We start from the raw sequence: 23,031 nt of genomic DNA, 5'->3' as shown, positions 1-23,031 counted from the left end.
TTTCAGGGTCTCCAAAAGGTTCACTTATTGAGCCATGAGCAGATGTGAAGTGATACCCAAATGTAACGTGTTGTTCATCTCTTTGTTTTGTTCAGAACCGTGAGCTGCAGATCATGAGGAAGTTGGATCACTGCAACATAGTCCGCCTGCGCTACTTCTTCTACTCCAGTGGAGACAAGGTCAGTGGGCTGAGTGTGTTGCTTCATATTCTTCATCTGCTGGTCTGTGGTTTGTTGCAGGGCTGCAGAATGAGTTGTAATTAATGCCGGGCCGCAATTTTAGTTTCAACAATTAGAAGGTTCAAGGATTCAAGGAGCTTTATTGTCATTTCACACATGTAGAAACATGAGGTGGAACGAAATTAGTATCCCCGGTCCTAGTATAAGCCCAATAACCTAACAAAATACCTAATGTTATAAATATAAAGCAACACTATATAAATATAAAAACAATCAGAATAAAAGATATGAACGATATAAACAGTGAACAGGGAGCATGTGGAATTTTGACTCACCAAAATGAAATGTTCCTCAGGCAGTATAAGTCAGAACAATTAAAAGTCCAGTGTGTAAGATTTAGTCACATCTGGGGTGTGGTTGCAGATTGCAATCAATTAATCACCCCTCACGTCACCCTCCCTTTCCAAACATGTAGGATATCTAGGGTGACTTCTAAAAACTTAAAAAACAATGCTGACCATATTGTGTAATGGAAAATGGCTATATTTTATAGCTCTATTAACCAATGCCACACATGCTTATGGCCATGGGCTGCCATGCTTACCAGGTACTGACCTGACCCGCTGGGATTTATCTGGGGTTCAGTGTCTTGCCCAAGGACAGTTCTGCATGTGGGCAGGAGGAGTTAGCTTTCAAACTGCCAGCCCTATAATCTCTGGATGGCCTACTCCAGCCCCTTAGCCACAATGATTTTTTGAATAATATAAATGTTAATCATAACATCAAATCATTGCATTCAGTTGGCCCACCAAAAAAGGTGAAGTGGGGATCATATTACATTTTGTATTGTTTAAAAAGCAGCTAAATTCATGCACCTCTTCTTGTTTTCCTGAAAAGAGGCTAACAAAGGTACACCTCTTCTTGCTCTGCCTTAGTGCTTAAAGAGTATTCCTTTTGCTCACCTTTTCATCTTCAAGAACACCTTAAAGGTTCCCTGGACTTGCTGTGTCTTTCAGTGATCGAACACTTGGCTTCGATCAGAGCAATAAAACATTTTAGATTTCTCTGAAGTTCTTGACTTAGTGTAATGACTATTATCATCTTAATAAATAATTCACTTTCTGAGATTAAGTTTTAGTTTCTTTCTAATTCTAATTTGCCTGTAAGCTGCACTGTCCCCTATCAGATGTCTTCCCGTTGACCTTTTAGACCATTAATAAATTCATTAGTGCATACATTCTATTCTATTGTAATAGAAAAGTCCCTCTCTCTGAGTGTGTCCCCTGGTCTTGCTGTCTGTCTGTGTCGACCGTTGGATGTCCCCTGGAGACTCCTGGGCTGGACTGCGTCATTCAACTAACTGACAAACAGGCAGAGCTTCATGTGTCAAATATAGACACACATGAGCCTGGCACACTCGCCTTTGGGACCCTACTCATGACACTGCAGGGAGGAATGCTTCCATGTTGCACACTAACCCAGGCTGAGGAAAGCTGTGGGGGGATTATAGGGGAGAAGTGAAGGGGAAGTGTGGGCGATGGGTACGGTGGCCTCTGTTTGCTAGACCAGTGGGTATTGGGTTAATTATAGACTCATCTGAGCCCTCCCTTCCGGGCTGAAAGCTCCACCCAGTTCCCACCCCTCACCTCGTACCACATGCTCTCTGACCTCTGGGAATCACAGCTAATTCTTGGTATACTGACACAGAAATGACCCTGCACCTTGTCAAATTTTGCAATCACAGAATTTTGTTAATTTTATTATCCTTTCCTTACTTTACCTTTCCACATTTTAAATCCCCCCTCCTGTGCTCTGTTTCATGTATCCATTCCCCATCCTCCTCCCCTTGTGCCTCACCGTCTCACCCCAGGCTAATTATGGAGACTGGCACCATGTTGTTGGTATGGGGATTTACCACCCATAGAGCCTGGAGTGAGGAAAGAGAGACCTAGAGAAGTAGGCAAAAGGTAATGTCACCTGGATATGGAGGCTAGTGGAGAGTTGCAAACAAGTTCATGGAAAGATGACACCGAATAAAAGCAGAGATGGGGTCAGGTCAGGTGTGTGGAGGAGGAGCTGTTGGTGTCTCAGTGGGTGGATTCATGCTGGGTGCAGCTGTGAGCAGACTACTGCTGCTGTAGCCTTCAGCATGTGCACAGGTAGTCTTATATAACTGCTGCCATGTGGCGTGCTTGACATGCACTGTGTGCTTTTGCTTTTACCCTTTAACCACTTGTATAATACTGTTCAAACAGAAGGCCACAGGACCAAACAGCGTAGGCAGGTAAGCAAATAGCGGTTTGACTTTTACCTCTTCAAAAGATGAAGACTTTCAGCTGGCAAAGATGCCCTCCGTGTGTGTACACAAAAGCACACAGTTGCTTTCTGTAACTTGATTCAGTGACATACAGGCATACAAAACATGGACCATCTTGTCAACATGTTAGGAAGCTACAGGCTTTATTCACCTGTGACGGCATAAAAACATAAATTCAGTTTATTCTCAAGGTTTGTCACATTTTATTCATTGACGTAAATTGTAATGCGAATTACAAAACCCATAAATCACTGGAGGCATGGCAGAATTAACCTGCCAGGGAGCCTCATACAAAAACAATGTTGTTGGACCCCTACTGACCCCTACCTGTCGTCAGTGTTTGCATAATTTATTCACGGACTGGCATGGAAGTGTGATTACATTTAGGAATATGCAACTTAATAAAGCAAAATAAAAAAATCAGAAAAACAAAAGCTCTTAAGACTAGATTTTAGAATATTAGGTAATAATATCAAATGCAGGTATTGCACCTTAATGTTGCCAATGCCTATAAAAAATCCCCAGTTAATAAAATTGGACTAAGTACAGACTACTTGGGGGCACAGAGGCATCTGCACACTTTGTATGATCAGGTAGTTCAGCATTGAGTGGTGGGAGGAACTGGCTCAGCTGTTTGTGCAGTCTGCCTGTTGCACTTTACAGGTTGGTCACTTGATGACACAGCACACTGAGAGTTGGTGCAAAAGTGGCTGAGTGGGTCCACAGCTTATTTTTGTAACTAGGGCCCCCTAGCAGCTTAATCTGCCACTCACAATCCCTGTGTAGCTGTCTAATGGAGGGTATTTTAACACACACATACACTCAGGTGTTACTAGGCACACTGTGGAGATGGTGGAGCAGCATTGCTTCTGTGTAATGAGATCTGGTGTGGTGGAATTACACGATTTGTCACGAGTCAAGTGAGAGTTTATGACAAGGCAGTTGGCCGCCATATGAGATTGTGGCCCCTGCTCATGTTTATACATTTATTCTTTGACATGCTGGGCCAAGTTGCATCTTCTTTCATTAGTATTTAAAATAAGGATGATCCACTCACCGTATGCCCTTCCAGCTTTCTGTGTCTGTTTGTGTTCCAGGATTTTACTCAGTGTTTGAAACGCACTGCTGGGTACATCGTTCTGATCATATGGCTTTACATAAGCTTTGTGTTAAGTGCTGACTCATTCAACATGTTTGGTACGAGCACACTCAACAAGGGGCATGTGACCAAGAAGCACAAACCTTCATACTTATATCAGCTACACTTGTGGGGGCTGACCAGCAAATGGCGCAGATCCCATCAGTCCCCTTTTCTTGGACAGCAGAGCACGGTGACTGAACGGTAGCTCAGCGTAGTTGCTGAGGTGTAAGCCAGCCGTTTTCTCAGCAAATTAGAGCCTGAATTATTTAGCCGGGAGTGAGAAAGGAGGCAATCAGACCATCTGGGAACAAGCCAAGGAAGTGGCTTTGTAGTGAGGCAGGAAGTGAGTCATCGCTGTTGCTAGGCTAAATATAGCTTTGGTGGCAATAGCAGGAGCAGGCCCTGTAGTCCTCACAAATGTTATCAATGGGATTTTTTGCTATTGGAGAAAGAATGGAGGTGCACACATGCACGCGTGCACACACACACACACACACACACACACACACACACACACACACACACACACAAAAAGTGCTGTTCGAGTGAATGCTGCTCATCTTTGCTGATATCTGTACCCGTTTGTGCTGGCCTGTCTCTCGGTCCTTTCTGCCCTGTATTCCACTCACTCACTGTATGTGTGTCTAATTGAGTGGGAGAAAGCAGTCTGTACAAAGCAGGGCATTGAGCTGGCAGAAGTGTACCACACTGTCTGTCTGGTAGCTCTTCACACAGGCCCAGCTCTCTCATTGTGCTTTGCAGAGCTGCAGCTCTGTCCACTGCCTAAGCTGCATGCTGGGCAGACTGGTGACACTGCTAACAGATGGGGAGAGGAGGCTCCTGCCGTATTACTCAACGGCAGTATGCCTCACAGGCATGTGTTTACTGGTCGGACACTGGCAGTACACACGGCAGTACTGGTCACTGACACTATTTCATCAGGCACTTGAGGGTCATTTCCCAGCTCCTGTTATCCAGCTCCCTGGTGCTATTATCCCAAACATTTAGTGAGCACAAAACATGTGCTGCTCCGACACAAAGTCAATAAACTGGTTGTAGTGTGGTGATATAACAGGTATGGGTTGCCGTCCACTCCAACCAGTGATGGTACATGGATTGGGTCCACAAAAATGCACTGTTTACTACAAGAGACCATATTCAAATGGTGGCCACTTTCCTCTGATGTCACGCTCAGGATGGGAAGCGCAAATGTCATGCTGCTGTGTTCCAGATGGCGTAGCAGTATATTTGATAGTGTTAGACGATACGACGGGAAAGACGTAAATTTATTCTAAATCTGAAAGTAAAACACACTGGATGCAATCAAACTTGCCATGTAGAGTAACGCAATGTAAGGAAGCAGGCATGTCACGCCAGCCTCTGATGCCACACAAAACACTCGCTGCTAAAGTGCTTGGATCATACTTTTGTGCTGGGTCTGATCTGTATGAAGATTACACAGATAGGATAATGTTCAGTGAGCGGAATGTCACACAACATCACTGACTAAACCAGAACATTTCTGAGGTCGCATAAAAAGTCGGCAAGACAATCCGTATTACTCTGCAAGCTTGATAGCATCCAGTGCATTTCACTTCCTGGCTTAAATAAATTGTATGATGTTGATATTTCAGAATAATTTTTTTCCTTTCCTGTTGTATTCTACAATTAAGCAGTACATGTTGTGAAGGTGTTGGTTTACCTTGAAATATGGCCCAATCTCCCTCTGGATTGTCACATTCTAACATTCTGACACATTCTAGTTGTCCCTGTCCATTGTTTTTTTTCAGTTCAGCTTTTGAGCTTTACACCTTGAATGGACATAAAATTAAATCTACAGCAATGTCAGACATATCCCTTTAAACACTGGTGAGGGAAATTCACTGACTCTGAAGATCAAATGATGATTAACTCAGCCACAAAAGAAATTTCACTGTCCAAAGATCCAGCCTGTTGCTGTCCCACCACCCAACCAGGCTAAAGTGTATCTTTTGAATGTTTGGCTGTTCCACCTAACGAACCACCGAGGACAGACAGGCTGCCTGTGGATGCATGAATGACAGTGTGAGTTTATGACAAGCTGTGAGTGTGATTTGCCGTCTTAACTCATAGGCTTCAAACAATGGATTCGCAAGAAACACCCGATGAGTCAGTGCTTGCTAACGCTGGTCAGAATCAAAGGAAAAAGGAAGTCCTAGAATAATTGGGTGGAGAAGTCTCAGTTACAGCATCCTTTCAGGGTCAGCATGCTCCAGAGCAGAACGTGCACCAGCCCGCCCTCCAGCACAGGCCTCGTCCAACCAGGAAATAAGGAAATGATATCATTGTCTGTGGCTGCAGTTAGAGCTCAGACCGTGATGACGCATGGTTGTGTGTTTCCTGTCCTCAGGGGAAGAGTCCTACACAATGGATCCCCAGTTTGACTGCGAAAAAAAAACATCACTTCCATCAGCTCACAAACAGCTTCTTTCATCAGAGAAAGACATGTCACGCACATATTGTGCAGCAGACATGAGTGTGTGTGTGTGTGTGTGTGCACGTGCATGTATTTTGTAGGATTTTTTTCCAGTCATGTTGTAAGGTTTTGCCAGACATGGCAAATTATAAAGGATTTTTAAAGAACTTTTCTGCTGTTTTGGGTGTGTGTCCATGTTTGACCATGACTATCTTGTTTCTGCTTCACTCCAACAGAAAGATGAGGTGTATCTGAATTTGGTTCTGGATTATGTTCCTGAGACTGTCTACAGAGTGGCCAGACACTACAGCCGAGCCAAACAAACTCTGCCCATGGTTTATGTCAAGGTATAGAAGTGTGTGTGTGTGTGTGTGTGTGTGTGTCGTGTGTCCATATTGTGGCAAGAATTTCAGTTTAATTCCTGCACTTCTAAACTAAGTGGCTTATAAGCAACATAATATGTAAAATAATTTTTAATCAAAACTTACCTCTGTTCACATAATTAAGTATCAATTCAGTTTATTTTATTTCCCAGGGTTGTCCTCCTTCTGTTTATTACTCTCCGTTTGAGCTATTTTGAGTTTAATTAACTTTAAAAATTAACAGGTTCTCCTCGCTTTTCTGTGAAAGAAAATATTGTGCAGATCTCAGATAAAAGTTTCACAATTTCCATAACAGTGGTTGATCAGCTCATTTCACAGCGTTGCATTTCGCCCATCTCTCTCTTATGATGATGTGATGTCTGTTCCACGCTGTAACCTCTGCCCAATTTGTTCGTTTGCATGCTGTGCGTGCAGATCAGCTGTCACTTTTCAAGTATTTCCCTGGCTTTTACACGTGCGAGACACAAATGTGAGAATAATTTGTGAAGGCAAAAACCCATTGCACATACACCACTCGTCTCTTCAGTCTAAATGAGTTTCCCATCTTTGTGAAATAACTGATAAAACACCCACGCTTAATTAGTCCCACAGTGCAGGAGATGCACTCGCAGTTACTTTGTTAGCTATATTTAACTGTGGGACTGCACATATTGGCTCACCGTATCAACACGAAGAAGCAGTTTTGGTCATCTCACAAGAAAATAATGACCCTGATTGAGATGCTGAGAGGAATAACCGAATTACACGAAGATGTCGCCTGATTTTATTTTGAATTCTGGGTTGGTTGTAAAATAGGAAAATGATATCTAAACATATAACTAAAGAATCAGTTCATTTCATGTCCATGCACCATCGCCCAAAATCAGCAGTTTCACATTGAATGAAATTGAATCTGAGGGGAGTAACAGGCCCTCCTGTCTGACAAACAGGTTTCATTTTGTCTCCTGCTAACAAGGTTTAGGAGTTTGTTGATAATTTTTTTTTTATACTTGGCAAAGTTGAAACTGTTTCCTAACCTGCCGTTTCCAGCCTTAGCCCCTGTCATGAAAACTGGCCTTGTTGTTCATGTTGTTGTAACCTGTGCGTGTTTCTCTGTGTAGTTGTACATGTACCAGCTGTTCAGGAGCCTGGCCTACATCCACTCGTTTGGGATCTGTCATCGAGACATCAAGCCCCAGAATCTGCTGCTGGATCCAGAGACCGCCGTTCTCAAGCTCTGCGACTTCGGCAGGTGAGGCGCAGTGACATGTTTTAAGTTTTGACAGCAGCGGTTCAGTTTTTCTTGATACTTGGGAACAATACAGAAAGTGTCTTCTCGTTTTCCCAAACAAACACTCACAAATGAGAAGCAAACATGCTGTCTTTGCACTTTTTAGTAAAGCAAGACAAAACATGCTTTTGTTTAACTTTAGCGGTGTAGGTAGGTGATTTTTTTTTCCAGTTTTTTTCTTGTTTCCAGTCATTATGCTAAGCTAAGCTAAGCTAAGCTAATTGTCTCTTGGCTGTAGCCTCACATTTACCTCACAGACACAAACATGGTGATACTCAACAAGGAATCAAAGACGCGTGTTTCCCAAAATGTCAAACTGTCCCTTTGAAGAGTTGGCCCTTGGGCTGAGACATATGGACTCTAAAATGTGTTCATGTGAGGAGTTTCTTCATGGTTTTAGCAATTAACTGAAACTGTTACACAGTAAATACCACAAAAGTGGGTGTAGCAGAGGATGGTGATGATAACAGTTATGTGCTTTTATTTTGTGTGCAGTGCCAAGCAGCTGGTCCGCGGGGAGCCTAATGTGTCCTACATCTGCTCTCGCTACTATCGAGCCCCTGAGCTCATCTTTGGTGCAACTGACTACACTTCCAGCATAGGTGGGCTGACTGCAGCAGTCACAGTCAAAAATTTACATTTAGCACTCAATAAGCTTAACCTCTGCACCTGAATGATTTTATTTCATGTCACTCAGGATTTTTTCCTTTCCTTGATAAACACATATTGACAAAGAGAATATGATGTCCTGTACTGAACAGTTGATTATGCTCCTCTCTGTACCTCCTTTGCTTGTGTTTGACTTCTTTTGGTGACCTGCCTTTTCCTTTAGATGTGTGGTCAGCTGGCTGCGTGCTGGCAGAGCTTTTGCTCGGACAGCCGATCTTCCCCGGTGACAGTGGAGTGGATCAGTTGGTTGAGATTATCAAGGTAATGCCTGGGGTGACCCACAGGTTGTAAAAGTCATCACAGATGATATTAAGAGGTCTTTTTCTTTTTCGCAAATGAAGAGGAATTAGAAGTAAAGACAAAGTTGTATCCTCTACTTTCGTCCTGTTCTAACCAGGTTCTCGGCACCCCAACCCGGGAGCAGATCCGTGAGATGAACCCCAACTACACTGAGTTCAAATTTCCCCAGATCAAGGCACACCCTTGGACTAAGGTGAGTCAACAGGTACAAGAGCCCTTTTACTTCTTTAAGATCCACCCCTGCATTATCTCTTGACCCCATGCTTGTGTTGTTAACATCCTGCTCCACAGCCATCCAACCTCATCACATCCACCCAAGGTGCAACAGGCCTTGACAAACCCACACCTGCCCTGAGCCTTTAAGACCCTATGAAGAATGACTAAGGCTAAAAAGGCTTACAGATTTATCATAAAACGCTCAGTAGTTTTCAGTTTTCTCTTGGATGTGGCACATTCTGAGCTTGCCATCAAATAATCTGACGTGTGTTTACCCATACAATGTATACCACCCGTGGATAAACAAAATCCTATCAAATCTTGTCAAATCCCAATTATTTCAACTGAAAATGTCCATCAGACAAAAGCTGTGTTAAATATGCATACAGCATATGATTTTTGAACATTTCAGAGTGAATTTAAATGCAGTTAAGGGCAAATACTTTAGATTTATTTTAGCAGTTGTTTTGGACTGGTGGTTAAATGTGTTTTTATGGTTGGCTGGTTGAAGCTGTGTCATGTCACACTGACTGAAGAGCCCATCCTGCTCACTTTGCTCTGCTTTATCAGTCTGATACTGGCCAGGTCAAACTGACTGTGAGATGTCACATTAGTTTTCCACTTCATGCTGTCATCTTGGTTCATATTTGAAGTCACTGTGAAAATAAAACAGGTGGGATACAGTAAAGTGTTGTGACCTTTAGCTCTTGCATTGAATAACAGAGTCAGCCAATCAGCAGGCAGCAGTAGGGCCTCTGTTGGTCTCTCAGGCGCCCTGCTGTGGTCGCTCTCTGCAACTGTGTTCAGTTGGTGCTACAGATTACTTCTGCAGCAATTAAAGACATTCATTCTTTCATTCATACCCCATACATACAAACGATTACATTTATTGTAAAGAAGAGTAGATTTCATAAAATGTATTGAAGATAATTTGGGGGATGCAATGTAATTTTGTGTGTGTGTTAACAACAATGGAAAATCTTCTTTTGCTTGACAGCACTCGAGAATAGACCTCATGCGATCACTTCTGACTCGTGTCTCTGTGTCTGATGGATGTTCAGGTGTTCCGGCCGCGTACGCCTCCAGAGGCCATCGCTCTGTGCTCTCGTCTGCTGGAGTACACGCCCACGGCCCGCCTCACCCCTCTAGAGGCCTGCGCACACTCTTTCTTTGACGAGCTGCGTGACCCCAATGTCAAACTGCCCAACGGGAGAGAGAAGCCTTCACTTTTCAATTTCACCACCCAGGGTACGCATACACAAATGTCACTGAAAACAGAACGCGTCAACACGCGCCTCGAGGCCTCTTTGATTTGATTATTCAGCCCTTTTCTATGATTTTCTCATACTGTGAAATGCTAGCTTATATACCCTCCATGACCCTGTATTGGAGTAAATTTGACAGAAAGTGATCTCCTGTGCTATTGGTTTTACACACAAGTATACTGTGAAATGAATATAAAAAAAACAAAAAAAGGGCACATCACCTGTTGGAAATTTCCATTGGTGGCTGACCCATATTCTGATCTCTGTCTCTGTCTGCTATCCACTCAAGTGTAGCAGGAAAAGCAAATGGCTTGATACCTCGCTTCTTTTCTTTCAGAGTTATCCAGTAATCCCTCTTTGGCCTCCATACTCATCCCTGCCCACGCCCGCAGCCAGGGTGCTGCCTCCACCCCAACCAACGCCTCTGCCACCACAGGTTAGAGCCATGTTTCCTTCCAAAGATACAACTTCTCATGAGGCTCAAAGCACTCTTTATATGTTAGAAGTATTGCTTATGACCTCTGTTGCTGCTAAAGTGGAAGACAGCCTAATGGTCACTATGTGTCATTTTAAGTTCTGTAGACTTTATCTTGTGAAAAAAAGTTGGTGTATGATTACCTTACTCTAAAAAGCCAAAAGACATTTATTTACCTACGAACACATACAAAGGTAACTGTACACGATCATCTCCTCTTCCTGTCTATAGATGGCAGCAGCACAGAGCGAGGTCCCAGCACCACCACCGCCTCTGCCTCGGCCTCCAACTCCACCTCCTGAGCCCACAGACCACCTGCCCTGCCCCGGTCTCAGCCCCAGCCCATGGCCTCTCCATTGCTCCGGCCAGGGGGTGAGCTCTGCTCAGCTCTGCTCTGCCCTGCTCTCCTCCCTGACGGCAACGGAGCGATGCTGACGCAGTCTGGGTTCAACAGCTAGCCAACAGCCCCATGTCACGGCCACAAACCAAGCATCCCTTCTCTGCCTCTTTAAATCCCCAACTGGCCCCTCTTCCAGCTGTTTGAACTCTACTCCATCCTCCGTCAGAGACATCTCTCCATGCCCTTTCAACAGGGGAAGCGAAGCGCAGGGCCAGAGGTGTTGTCGACTGTACTATTGATAAAAGTACACTGTACATGCATACACAATGCTAGCCTGCTAATGTTTGTAAGAGGACAATCTGTAGAAAAAGTCCTAAGCTGTTTTCCCTTGGCCCTCCCCCTATCTGTCCTTCCCCCTCTGTCTCCATAATGTTCCATTTTTCTGCAACTTCATCTTTGACCTCTGACCTCCCCCTCTCCTCCCCACCCCCGGCTCCTCCTGTAGTGCATGGCCTGAGTATGGTTAGGATCACCCGGGGGTCACCCCGCTCCTCTCACTTCTCACCTCCACTTCCGCAGACAAGGCATGAGGCTCACGCACGGGTATACACTCATACACACTCATAACCACACACACACGCACATCCTCACACACATGGATGCATGATGATCCTGATGTGGAAAGAAGTAGTCCACTTGTGGACAGGGGAGGGGGGTGGGTATCGTTTGGACAGGTTGTGTTTTGTTTATTTGCCTGGGGTTGTTTTTAAATGGTTAGCAAGGTGTTTTACTCGTTCTTGTTTTTAATTTTTTGTTTTGTACTCCTGGGCAGATGTTTTTGGATTGCCATGTGCGATGGATGTGACATGTATCTGGTCCTGTGTGCTTGTATAATATATACATACAATACAAAACAAACATGCATACATACACAGTTTATATATTACTTTTCCTTATGTATAAAAAGTATATATAGATATATGTATATTAACTACAATGGTTCAGAAATCATTTATGGTGAGCTCATATCTGGCAGAGCAGTGGCAATATTTGCTGCTGCCTAAAGACAATAGTTTTAGATCAGGTGGTGTTTTTTTTTTTTTTTTTCTTATTGTTTTGTTTGTATGTTTTTCTGTTTTTTTTGGGGGGGGGGGCTGGAGTGTTATTAGATTCCAGCAGTCACTTCCCTGTTCTCCTGTGTTGTCTGTATTAAGGCTGTAGATGGATTTAGGGCATTGCTCTATTCCCTGTCTTTGTACCTGTCTGTAACAGTGTTTCTGTGGCAGTGCAGTGTCCAGACAAACATCTTCCTCTGTCTAGCTCTTTCTCCCTCTCTCTCGCTCTCTCTCTCTGTCTCTGTGAAGAATTCAAGATGTTTCTTAAAACAATCTTCTTCCCTCGACTCCTTGAGAAGTCCCGGCGGTGGTCTCTGGCTTCCTGTCGGCGGACCGTCTCACGTGTTGTGACCACTGACTGAAGTGTTAGCCTAGTGTTTTTTCTCCTCCACCTGCCGCACATAGAGCCACTTGGTACAGTCTGTGGAAGCGTCTTATTTACAGAGAATATTCACTACATTTTAAAATGAAAATAAAAGAAAAGAAAAAGCAGGATTTGTATATACAGTATAAATGCTCCTCACCAAAATTCTGACTTGTATGACTTGTATGTTGTTTTTTTTATGTTATGTTATTTTTTTCCATGTTGTGTTCAAGGTATGTATATATGCAGACCCATGTACTGTTTATGAGCAAAAACAAAGATGACAAAGGGTAGAGAAAGAAATGAAAAAGATTTAAAAAAAAAAAAACAAAAAACAGAATCAGGGCAAAACTGATGTTGTTTATGGATATTGTAGATGATGATGATCAGCTTTATCCAGCCATATGTTCAATCTTACCTGTACAGTACAGTAGATGACAGCTGTATTATTGTAACAAGAACTAGTCATGTATAGTGTAACTATAGTTTGGAGTGCCTTTGCTTTCATACACCTTCGCCTTGTTTCCCTCACCTTCACCCAGCCCCTGCCATCACCCCCCACCCAACCCCAACCTCCGTTATTGTGACTCTCCCTTTGGTGCTGTTGAATGTCCTGCTATTCTGCAACACACTCACACGTGCACACACGAACACAGACACACACCCTTCCATTTTTCAGGCCCCTCCACACTTACCTCTTTCCCCTTTTCATTGCCCACATAATGTAATATACAGACATAGTTAATTGTAAGGATATTTTCCTTAACCGAAGATACAGTAGACAAGTGTTTATTTTAGATGTTTTATCTTGGACACACATGCTCGCACACACGTATGCCACAGTCCTGGCATGGACTCCGGGGCATGAAGTGGGTAGGGGAGGCTGGGGGTGTTGTGGACGGCAGCAGGGGTTCAGAAGGCCTCATATACTGTATATATACAGTACAGTACAGTTTCTGTATTCCTCACAGTGTTGGTTCTGTTACCAAAGCCAGACTAAGTTGTAGTTGTGATGAGCCATCCTCAGATGCAGTCATGTGTTCTGTCTCTTCTTCTCTCTCTGGATATTTTGTTGTTTCTCTGTCCTCTTGCTTGTTCTCCTCCCTTTCTGCATAAATTGAAAGGGAGGAGGGGGGGGGGATTCAGTAGCACCTAAAGGGGTCGAGTCATGTAGCCTCTCCTGTCTCCTGCTTGCTGTAATTTTGCATTCATGAACTTGTTGCTACCACCACACAGTTTGACCACCTCACCCTACCCCTAACTCCAGTTCAATTAAAAATACCACAAAGGTTACCAAAAAAAGAAGACAAGCAAGTATATATGCTAGTATAATATATTTCACTAGCATATACACTAGTTTAATATGCTAACTGGGCTTAACTGGGGGTTACGGAGAAGAAAAATCATGGAAAATACTACAAAAAATCCTGTATAACAGTACTACTACTTGAATGCCTCTGTTTGTGACTGATAATTTTTATTTCATTTGTTTTTTGTTATTGTTTTTTTTTCTTTTTTTTCTTTTTTTTGTCCTGTGAAGGTATGCTAAATGTGCACCTCTGTAAATATTCCCTCTGCGTGCTCTGAGGAATAGTTCCCTGGTACTGTAATTTGCATTAAATAAAGAGTAGGATAGCCTGGAAATGATAAAGCACTGTGTCCATCGTCTCTTAACATAGTCAAAAAACTTTGGGAAATGTTTTTAATTTTGGAAGGCTAAATAGACAGCAACATAGTGCATGAGATGATGGTTCAAGCACAGTGTTATTACTGCAAATGTCCACATTTAACACATTTTTATTTATGTCTATTATAACACAACTGAGTCTACATGCTAGCAGTCCTGTGAAACTGCACTTACAGGTAGAGCAGCGCCTTGTGCTGTTTAGCAGGTGCCATGTTTACCATGTTCACTGTAATTTAGCATGTTAGTTAACATTATGACAATTATCTGATGGGAGTGTCATAAGGGATCACCAGAGTTAAAATAGTATATCCTAAGACGGGCAGAATTTTGTGATACTCCATCCAATAGTTATGAAGACGTTTCAATCAAAACCTCATGTCTCAGCCTCATACTACAGGAAAAGGCAGGTGATTACCAGAATCAGTGGTGTCCGTCCTCAGGGCCCGGTTTTTCAAAAGTAATTCGCTCAGATTTTGGATAACGTATTGGATCAAATCTTGAAAATAGGTTTTTCAAAAGAATCAGGATCAGATCACGTAATCCAATCTTGGTTTTGATCCTGATCAAACCTTTAGTCTGGGTTTTTTAGAACCTTTTAGTAGGATTGGGATCAGTTCAGCGTGGATTTCAGGCCCAAAATATAATGAAAATTTAAAATTGTATCAAATAATACTATATTTGGATGATGCAGTATAGCCTACAAGATATCCATACCTACAAGATATCCATACCTATATAAGATATCCTACCCTCCCTCATTACACAAATACACATCACCTGATATGCTTAAATCCAATAAGTATTCAAGCTTATACAGCCTGGAGTTGGAAAATATGCATAAAAATGATGATATGGTCAAAATACTTGCCTAGTAATTGTGCACACAGTGTACAGCAGCACAGACTGTCGTTGTGACTCTTTCAGAGCGACCTCCTATTTAGATCTTTTTTGAACTTTGTCTCACTAGGAGCACTGGGGGGCGGTGTTTGTGCTATTATGCTGTCAATGATTCTAAGAGCCCCTTTAGCCAGTTTTATTTACTGTGACTATTGAGCAATTTTTGTTTGAAATGACAGCATCGTAAAACTAAACATAACATGGGGTAAAAAAAAAAAAATGCATATAAAATGGAAAGAGTGTCTTTGCCTACAGCTCTTTCCATTCTGAGAAAATTCAAAATTAATACAATTACGTCAGTGACATTTTAATAAAATCCAACCTCACAACTTTAAGTCAACTTTAAGTTTTAATGCTGACAGCAGTCATAGGCATGGGATAGGTATAAATCCACTATGATCTATTTGTACTGTCAGCACTTAATAAAACAAACCAACTTTACACTGCTTACTCATGGTTTCCTGCAGAAAGTGTGCAAAGAACACACTCGTCACACTACGTCTGAGAAAGACTTGACTCATTCAGACCGAGAGGTTAACAATCATGTTCATTTGTTCAAGACTATTAACGTGACAGAAATGCACTCACTTAGTATTTTGACAGAATACTTACACAATACACAATCAATGATACTAAATCAATGATCACTTTTAGATGGTTTACAGTTTGAGGCTTTCATTATTACATAACAGAAGTGAAACCAGAGCACTTCAGCCGTCCATGTACAGTAGATGTCAGCACTAAAAGTCATTAACAGGGTTTTTACTGACCATTTCCACCATGAGAGGAGGGATAACATCAGGTTGGATGTCCTGGATCTGAAGAACCTGTTTACTGTACTCCTCAGTCATTGTTCTCAACTCGGTGAGACAGGCCATCACTTTAGGGTACAGCAAGCTGGAGGCGTGGAGGAAACATGGGTAAGGTTCAGTCTGAGAAAGGTTTCATAATGGGCTGAGAGTGGCAGTTGGTACTCACTGTTTTTCTGGTCCTGTTCTCCTGCAGTCAATCCAGGTTTTTAGTGTCAGTGCCAAGCTTTCATAAAGCTCATCAATTACCCCGTGTTGCTGCACACCAGGACGATCTGATGGATCAAATGAAAACACACACATCTACTTCTGAAAATACAATTTCATGTTTGGCTGCATACAAATACACACTGGTTTAAATATTTACAGATTTCATAAATGATTTATTAACAACGACTGAACTGGACTAATGAAGACTTCTTGCTACCTGGAGAAAACAGGGACATAGCTTGCATTAGAACATACTCTTCCTCCTGCAGGCCCAGGTTGCGCAATGTGTGGTGAAATTTGAGCACAGGCTCCAGCAGGAGCGGCTGAAAGCCCGCTGTAAAACACAGTTGAACAGAGGTCATTGACATGACATAAATGGAAAGACTAGGAAAACATTTATTGATGCAGCAGAATCAGAGATATTGTCCTTTTTATTCTATGGATTCTCTTTTCTATTCGAAAATTGACACATTATGCTGGAGGCAGCTAATGAAGTCTCGACAGGCGAGCCTCAGAGAAAAAATCCTGTGATTCACCGATCTGGTAATCTCACTTCTTTCTCACTGATATGAGTTTGTTCTCTGAAGTCACAAAAGGCTTCAAACAACTTTTTTCACAGATGTGGTCCTACTCCTCAAGACCTATCACACAGGCATAACAAAACAACAAAAAAAAACCCACAAACACTGAATCAATCTGAGTGCTGTGTTGTGCTGTAGGACTGTGATTATCTGGAAATGGAGATCATGTGAAATGAAAGCCATTATATATAATTTTTAAATGTAAGGGTTTTTTTTTTTTGTCAGCCTTTGGTGCCACCAACAGTCTGCAGCCTCAGCTGTTAAGTGAATGCAGACCTTTAATTTGAATATTTCAGGATGTTTAATCCATTTCGAAAAATTAAGAGTGGAAGATTTAGTAAAGAATATTATCAGGGTTATCGTTGCATATCAATGTTTCCTTAATTATCCAGAATATAGAATTTAGCGGCATAGCAGTGAGGTTGCAGATTACATGCAAATGAATACCCCTCGCCCCACAATGACCCATGGTGGACCTCCTGAAAAGGCTTATTCTAAGGTAACAAAACCAATAATTTTTTGTTTGACTGACTATACGCTGAAGGCAACATAATCGTCAGGTACATAGGAAGATGAAATATGTGAAAGAAAAGGTTGAATTCCTTTGTCCTGAGTTGTTTACATAGGTAACATTTGCTCATAAACTTTTCATTTTCATTTTTTAAAAAAGAAACATCTAGAAGCCAGACTTTTATGAGTTTGCTGTTAGCTTATCCCATGTTTGAGATAACTGGAAATGTAGTACAAAAATAACTGCCGTGGTTACATGCAGTTTAATAGTCTTGAAAGTGTCCGAATATGAATCAGCTGGTCAACCAGAATAACATTCAACATGACCTGAATGATTTTTTTAATGCTACTGTGAATCGTTTTGAGAGATGAAGCACACAGTAGGACTATGAAAGACTGCCAGCCAAAGGCAGCGAGTGCAAAGCTGGAGGTTTGATTGCCAAATGAATTTGTTTCAATCTTTAGTAAAGTAGCAGACCACACCAGTTTGACAACATTCTGTGACATGTTCCACCAGGAGTCACATTACACCTCTGAGAATGTGAGATGAGGCACACACACGTTTTATCACGCCTGACTGTGTCGAACACGTCCAGAGTGTGATATTTACATTTAGTATTTTATAAATTAGAAATTAAATAATGGAAATCAACATGAGTGAGATGAGGAACAAGCTTCAACACACGGACTCAATCACTGGGTTAAAAAACCTGCTGCATACTTGACATGTCTGAGACTGTTTTGATTGCTTTACAGTGATGTGAACTACAGCCTAGATAGCTCACATACAGTACATACCTGTGCTACTGATACTTTATCGTATATGTCTCTCTGTCAAATGCTTTTGCATTTCCAGTCTATTAAGCTAAAGTCATCACTGAATGTATTTTGGATTTATTAAGTACAATATTTTAGACTTGATTATAATAATGCACTGACAAATTCAGTGAAATTTTAGCCTCTAATTATTTTGGTTTAACACCTTTTCATATTGGCTACTGTTTTGGTTCAGTTTCACTGAAAAACACCCTACACACTACTTGCTCTGCACCAAAAAGTAGACTCTAACTGCTAACTAATGAACATATGGGAAAATTTAACAGCCATATTAGTCAGAGATGTCCCTTATAAGTTGGTGGAGACCAAACACAGAACTAAAAGGGGAATGAATATTGACCTTCACATTCACCCAGTGGTCAGAGACACAGTTTCAAGTGAATATTGTCACACGTTCCAATCACATGTGTGCTCCAGTGCTCGAGCACCTACTGAAAAGATTAAGCACCTATGGGAAAGACTGATCCAAAAATTCAAAAATGAATAAATAAATAAATAAAGCTGTGTCTTTGGGTGTGCATGTGCAAATACTGGATGATGAATACCAAGTTATGGCAGTCAATTCTTTTCTTTTGCTATTATTCATGCAGTGTTGAATTTTGTTGTGATTTGTGTCTACGTCCAACAGTTGACAGCAGCCCACATTGCGGTTATTAGCTCAGTTAAAGTGATTTTGTGACAATCATCACCTTGATGATTTAGGAAAAAATACATAAATTGGCATGTATGAATGTTGCTCAGTGTGCACCCTATGTGTTAATAGGCAACTGTTAGCTGGCTCCTTTAGAGTATGACCAAACAACTAAACAATGTGGCTTCAATATGACTTGCCTGTCATTCACAAAAACACAATACATAAACAATCTTCCCTCAAAAGTTAGTACACATTAACAAAATGAGCGCAGAATGTGAGTCGGTGAAAATCTTTAACCACGCAAATTCTAAAATGTTATTTGAGATGTATATGCACTGATCTGCTGGCTTGGTTTTTGTTTGTGTAAGTAGTCTAACCTCGTACAGCGTCATCTATGCAGTAAGCAATATGTCCGCATTCCCAGATGCCTCTTTTTGCATTGAATACCATGTTGAAACGGATCTGCATGACTTCAAATGAGGCTCCTTTCAACAGAGCAATTTGATCCCCAATTATTAAAGACCTGTAAGAGAAAGGTGTGACACACTCTTTGTGAACAAGTTCTTTCAAACAGACATTAGGCATAAAAAAACACCCATTGAGACATATTTGAATATGCAATGAGGCACATGTTTACCGGAAGTCCCGAAGACTTTTGGAGAAACTAATGATGTCTTGGATCATGTAAGTTGTGAGGTCAGTCACATGTGGAAGAGCAGTGAAAACACTGCTTTTTCTGACCTGTAGGCTATCTTGGTTCTCTTGTTTTTCAAAGGAATCACAGAGACTGGAGGAGGAGGATGATGAGAAGGAGGCGGACAGGGAGTAGGCATCCGAGGGTTCACTGGCAGACTGAGTGTCACTCACAAAAAAGATGTTTCTGTCCATAGGCTGGAAAAAAAAGAGAAAATGTTAAGACAAATAAGTTAACGTCAATGATGCGCCTCAAACACGGTTGCAGTCATTCACACACCCTAAAGCCACTGAAGCGGTAAAATGCTGAGTCAAATGTACGGCGGTGGCCACAGAGTAGCTCCTGAATGGTTCGCTCTTGTTGGGATGAAAGCTGTACTGCGTCGAGTATCTTCTTCTTCATGATGCGGCGCCTCCTCTCCAGTACCTCCTGCTCGGACATGACCACTACAAGGACACAAAAAATACCTGCATGTACTGTAGGTTACCATGGAAATACTGAGAATTTAGAAAGTACATTTTATTTATATATTTTTGAATCAGTGTGGCTCAGATTAACTTCTAATGCTGGATTGTGCTGAAGTAGAATAGTCTCGAAGCAGATAGATAGACAGATACTTCATTTATCCCATGGGAAATTCATAAAATAATCATATGACATAAATATCAAAAAACATACATATATGTACAAGGCCAGCAACGATGAAGCTGTCACTGCCACTTTTATGAAAACACGTACAAGCATAAAACAAAAAAACCCAGACCAATCATTGGATTCTTTGTTGTATCTGGACATTACTTACTTTCTTTGCGCATGCCTATGGCCTGGCATTTACGGAAGCGGCAAGCTTGACACGACCGTCTGTTGTTTTTTGTTATGCTGCATTTGTTCCGGAAAGGACAGCTGAGCTGCGTTGACCTCTTTATGGCACGTCTGAATGTATTTAAAAAGCCACTTAGTGACAGCAAACAAACATCACCCTGAAGTTAGAAAGCACATGCATCACATTACAGTATCAGATAGTGGACCACACGTGTCCCAGGTAAATATAATGTGTCAGTGAGAAATGTGGTGGCAGCACTGATGATTACATCATTATGACTTTGTCCGGTGCATGAATACAGTCCCACAGTGCAGATTTAAACCTGCAATTCATGTTTTCATTTTAATTGTGTTTCAAGCAGCAGCAGCAGCAACAGCTGCAGTTATTCTTCAGCAAAACAAAAATGGTGTCAACACACTGTCCAGCATCTAATGCTGTTAATGTAAGTGTGTGTGTCCCATGTACAAGAGGCTCAGCTCTCAGCAAGGCCTCTGGTTGGATTCCATCCTGTGGCCCTTTGGTGCATGTCATTTCCACTCAGTCTGTCGAGCTGTTCTCGACAAATCAGAGTAATCATTAAGTCCTTCGTCCTGTCAGGCCGCTATCCTTCAGTTCCTTACAAATCACTTTTTCTGCTTTTGACTGGCTTCATTACTATTACTTTGTCTTATATATACAGCTTATATATATAAGCTGCCACATCACAGCAAGAGGGTTCTGGGTTTGAATCCCGGTCTGGGCCCTTCTGTGTGGAGTTTGCATGATCTCCCTGTGTCTGTGTGGGTTTTCTCCGGGTACTCCAGCTTCCTCCCACAATCACAAAAACATGCTCATTAGGTTAACTGGCTTCTCTACATTGCCCCTAGGTGTGAGTGTGTGTGATTGTCTGCCTTTGTGCGTCGACCTTATGACTCGTGACTACTCCGGGGTGTACCTCGCCTCTCACCCACTGTCAGCTGGGTTAGGCTCCAGCCCCCCTACGACCCTGCATGGATAATCGGTATAGATAATGTATGGATGTATGGAGTTTACCACAGGAAGTAGAAATACAACATGGAAAACCAGTGACTGAGATTGGGGAGGAGCTGCAACGTGTGTGAGAGAAAAACACTCAATCCAACAATCTAACCTGAAGAATCCTTTGCACCCTTCACATGTCAAAGCATTGAAGTGGTAACCTTTGGCCAGATCTCCACACACTCCGCACCCTCGGGGCTCCTCGTCTTCTGTCACCTTTCCTTCATCGTCCTCATCGTCTTCTTTTTGCTGTGTGAGGGCATCCTGGATGGTCTGCACACCAGTGGCCTTGTTATTCATTGTGACCTAAGGGCATTATGGCATTATTAATTTCATATTGATCAATTACAATAGCAAAGTTGCTGCAAGTGGCACCACTGCGATATTGACCTCATCCTCAGGGTTTTACTAATTAGAGAAGACATTCCTACTGTGATGCTCTTGTCTTCAAATAAAAGGATATGACAACAATCTTTTCAATAAATCACTTTCTTATGTTATATTTTTGAATAAAGCTGTAGTGGTGTGTGAATGAATAAATACATGAATAAAATAACTTAAATCTTGCTTTTAATTCTGAGCAACTGCAACTTTGATTGCCGCAATGCAGTGCAGTGAATAGCGCACAGCTTCCGAAAATGTATTTTATTTATGTGTATGTGATTGTCTGATGCCCTCGCACTGTCATTCGTTGTCATTTTTCTTGACAGACTTTAAATCAACACTGAAATCAGATATGAAGACAAACTGGTGTCGTGAGGTTTTGTTCAGTCACCCAGAACGCTGTAACTGTAATATTGCTTCACATCTCCAAGCTTGTTGAATGTAAGTTGACAGAGACAGACCTGAGGTGTATTTTTTAATTTCAAAAGCATGTATTCTCAGTATCTATAAATGTCTTCATCAATCACTTAATCCTTAATACTGCACGCCAGTACATTAGTCAGTGTGCTGTATGTTATCTCAGTGTGGTGTGATGTGTGGCTTTAAAGCATGCACTGGCACCCTGCTTTCACCCGCAAGCTCGTGTAACATTGATAAAAACATGTCGATTGATAATAAATGATCTTGTTTTGTTGGAGCGACGCGGCTGTACGGTCACCACCGGAGGCAGCAGGAACTTTGTGACGGCAAATGTTTGTCTGTGAACGTTAAGATATCTGGAAATACCGAAACCAGTACCTACTCCAGCCTCTGCCTAACCTGACTAAAGGTCGAGTTTTAATCAAATTGTCAAAGAGATCGTTCAACTCACTGACTCGGTGAGTCCAGATGTCCACACAGCTGACTGTAGTCGACGCAGTGGGAAATCTCGCTGGTTTTGGATTTACTGAACATACAACAGGTGAGAACGAGGAATCAGCCCACCTGCCAGGTAAACCTGTCATCCGCGGGAACTTTTGTTTGAATTCCTGCGAGCAGCTACAGCTTTCCAGGTGTTTTCTTTTTTGTCCTGTATTACGATGTACACTGCATCCCGTAGTAATTTGTGTGCAAGTCTACTGATCTGTAGCCGCAAGGTTTAATGCAGTCAGGCGAACCGTCGTTTGTTACAACCAGCCAGCCGCCGTGCTGGTGCTGGGAGTGGCCAAAAAGGACACAAAAAGACTTTACTCAAGACAAGACCAACTGCATGTCCTCTTGAAAATTTGTGTTATATATTTAAAGAAAAAAAAAAGAAACATATATATATATATATTGAAAGTCAACAACAAATAAATAAATAAAGCTTCAGCGCATATTGCCTCATATTTTAACTCTCTTTTAGGAGTTTAATACACACGTTTTACCGACCTGCAAATCATTACATTTCTAAAAACAAAGTTTAACATTTTTAAAAATG

At 41.9% G+C, this 23,031-nt stretch overlaps 2 protein-coding genes across 9 annotated transcripts in view; one reads left to right on the top strand and one right to left on the bottom strand.

Moving 5' to 3' along the window:
• gsk3ba (glycogen synthase kinase 3 beta, genome duplicate a) overlaps positions 1 to 14,140 on the top strand; it is a 28,574-nt gene extending 14,434 nt beyond the window's left edge. The window contains exons 4-12 of one of the 2 annotated variants that reach the window (XM_046405187.1): positions 96 to 179; positions 6,329 to 6,439; positions 7,576 to 7,706; positions 8,241 to 8,347; positions 8,578 to 8,675; positions 8,812 to 8,919; positions 9,992 to 10,178; positions 10,533 to 10,631; positions 10,902 to 14,140. In XM_046405187.1, the coding sequence (XP_046261143.1) occupies positions 96 to 179; positions 6,329 to 6,439; positions 7,576 to 7,706; positions 8,241 to 8,347; positions 8,578 to 8,675; positions 8,812 to 8,919; positions 9,992 to 10,178; positions 10,533 to 10,631; positions 10,902 to 10,972 (996 nt within the window). In that variant the 3' untranslated portion in view covers positions 10,973 to 14,140. The remainder of the gene's footprint in view (positions 1 to 95; positions 180 to 6,328; positions 6,440 to 7,575; positions 7,707 to 8,240; positions 8,348 to 8,577; positions 8,676 to 8,811; positions 8,920 to 9,991; positions 10,179 to 10,532; positions 10,632 to 10,901) is intronic. The other variant, XM_046405188.1, reaches the window with a different exon arrangement.
• nr1i2 (nuclear receptor subfamily 1, group I, member 2) lies at positions 9,568 to 22,812 on the bottom strand. Of its 7 annotated transcripts, none has more exons than XM_046405183.1 (11): positions 22,448 to 22,810; positions 21,301 to 21,494; positions 21,118 to 21,156; positions 20,151 to 20,281; positions 19,628 to 19,794; positions 19,292 to 19,545; positions 19,032 to 19,177; positions 16,310 to 16,426; positions 16,052 to 16,157; positions 15,844 to 15,970; positions 9,568 to 9,586 (listed from the first exon to the last, which is right to left on the bottom strand). In XM_046405183.1, exons 1-11 carry the CDS (start codon positions 22,574 to 22,576, stop codon positions 9,584 to 9,586), a joined length of 1,413 nt encoding a protein of 470 aa, XP_046261139.1. In that variant the 5' UTR covers positions 22,577 to 22,810; the 3' UTR covers positions 9,568 to 9,583. The 7 variants fall into 7 exon arrangements, with proteins under 7 accessions (XP_046261139.1, XP_046261136.1, XP_046261142.1 ...); XM_046405180.1 differs by lacking the exon at positions 9,568 to 9,586 and adding an exon at positions 13,460 to 13,597 and having other exon boundaries at positions 22,448 to 22,812; XM_046405186.1 differs by lacking the exon at positions 9,568 to 9,586 and adding an exon at positions 13,460 to 13,597 and having other exon boundaries at positions 22,557 to 22,812.
• Positions 22,813 to 23,031: the final 219 nt, after the last annotated feature.

This window comes from Scatophagus argus, chromosome 11, assembly GCF_020382885.2.
Source record: "Scatophagus argus isolate fScaArg1 chromosome 11, fScaArg1.pri, whole genome shotgun sequence".
In the NCBI taxonomy this organism is placed as follows: Eukaryota; Metazoa; Chordata; class Actinopteri; family Scatophagidae; genus Scatophagus; species Scatophagus argus.
The sequence above is the reverse complement of the archived record's forward strand: the minus strand, read 5'-3'. Positions and strand labels throughout refer to the sequence as shown.

What these genes read in the sequence shown, in the direction of transcription:
- nr1i2 (XM_046405180.1), bottom strand. Translation starts at nt 22,576, where the DNA reads ATGACAGGTTTACCTGGCAGGTGGGCTGATTCCTCGTTCTCACCTGTT. An exon ending in CCTAACCCAGCTGACAGTGG is followed by an intron (nt 20,282 to 21,117) that starts GTGAGAGGCGAG and finishes AAATACATTCAG; the next exon opens with ACGTGCCATAAAGAGGTCAA. An exon ending in AGAACAGGACCAGAAAAACA is followed by an intron (nt 15,971 to 16,051) that starts GTGAGTACCAAC and finishes CCACGCCTCCAG; the next exon opens with CTTGCTGTACCCTAAAGTGA.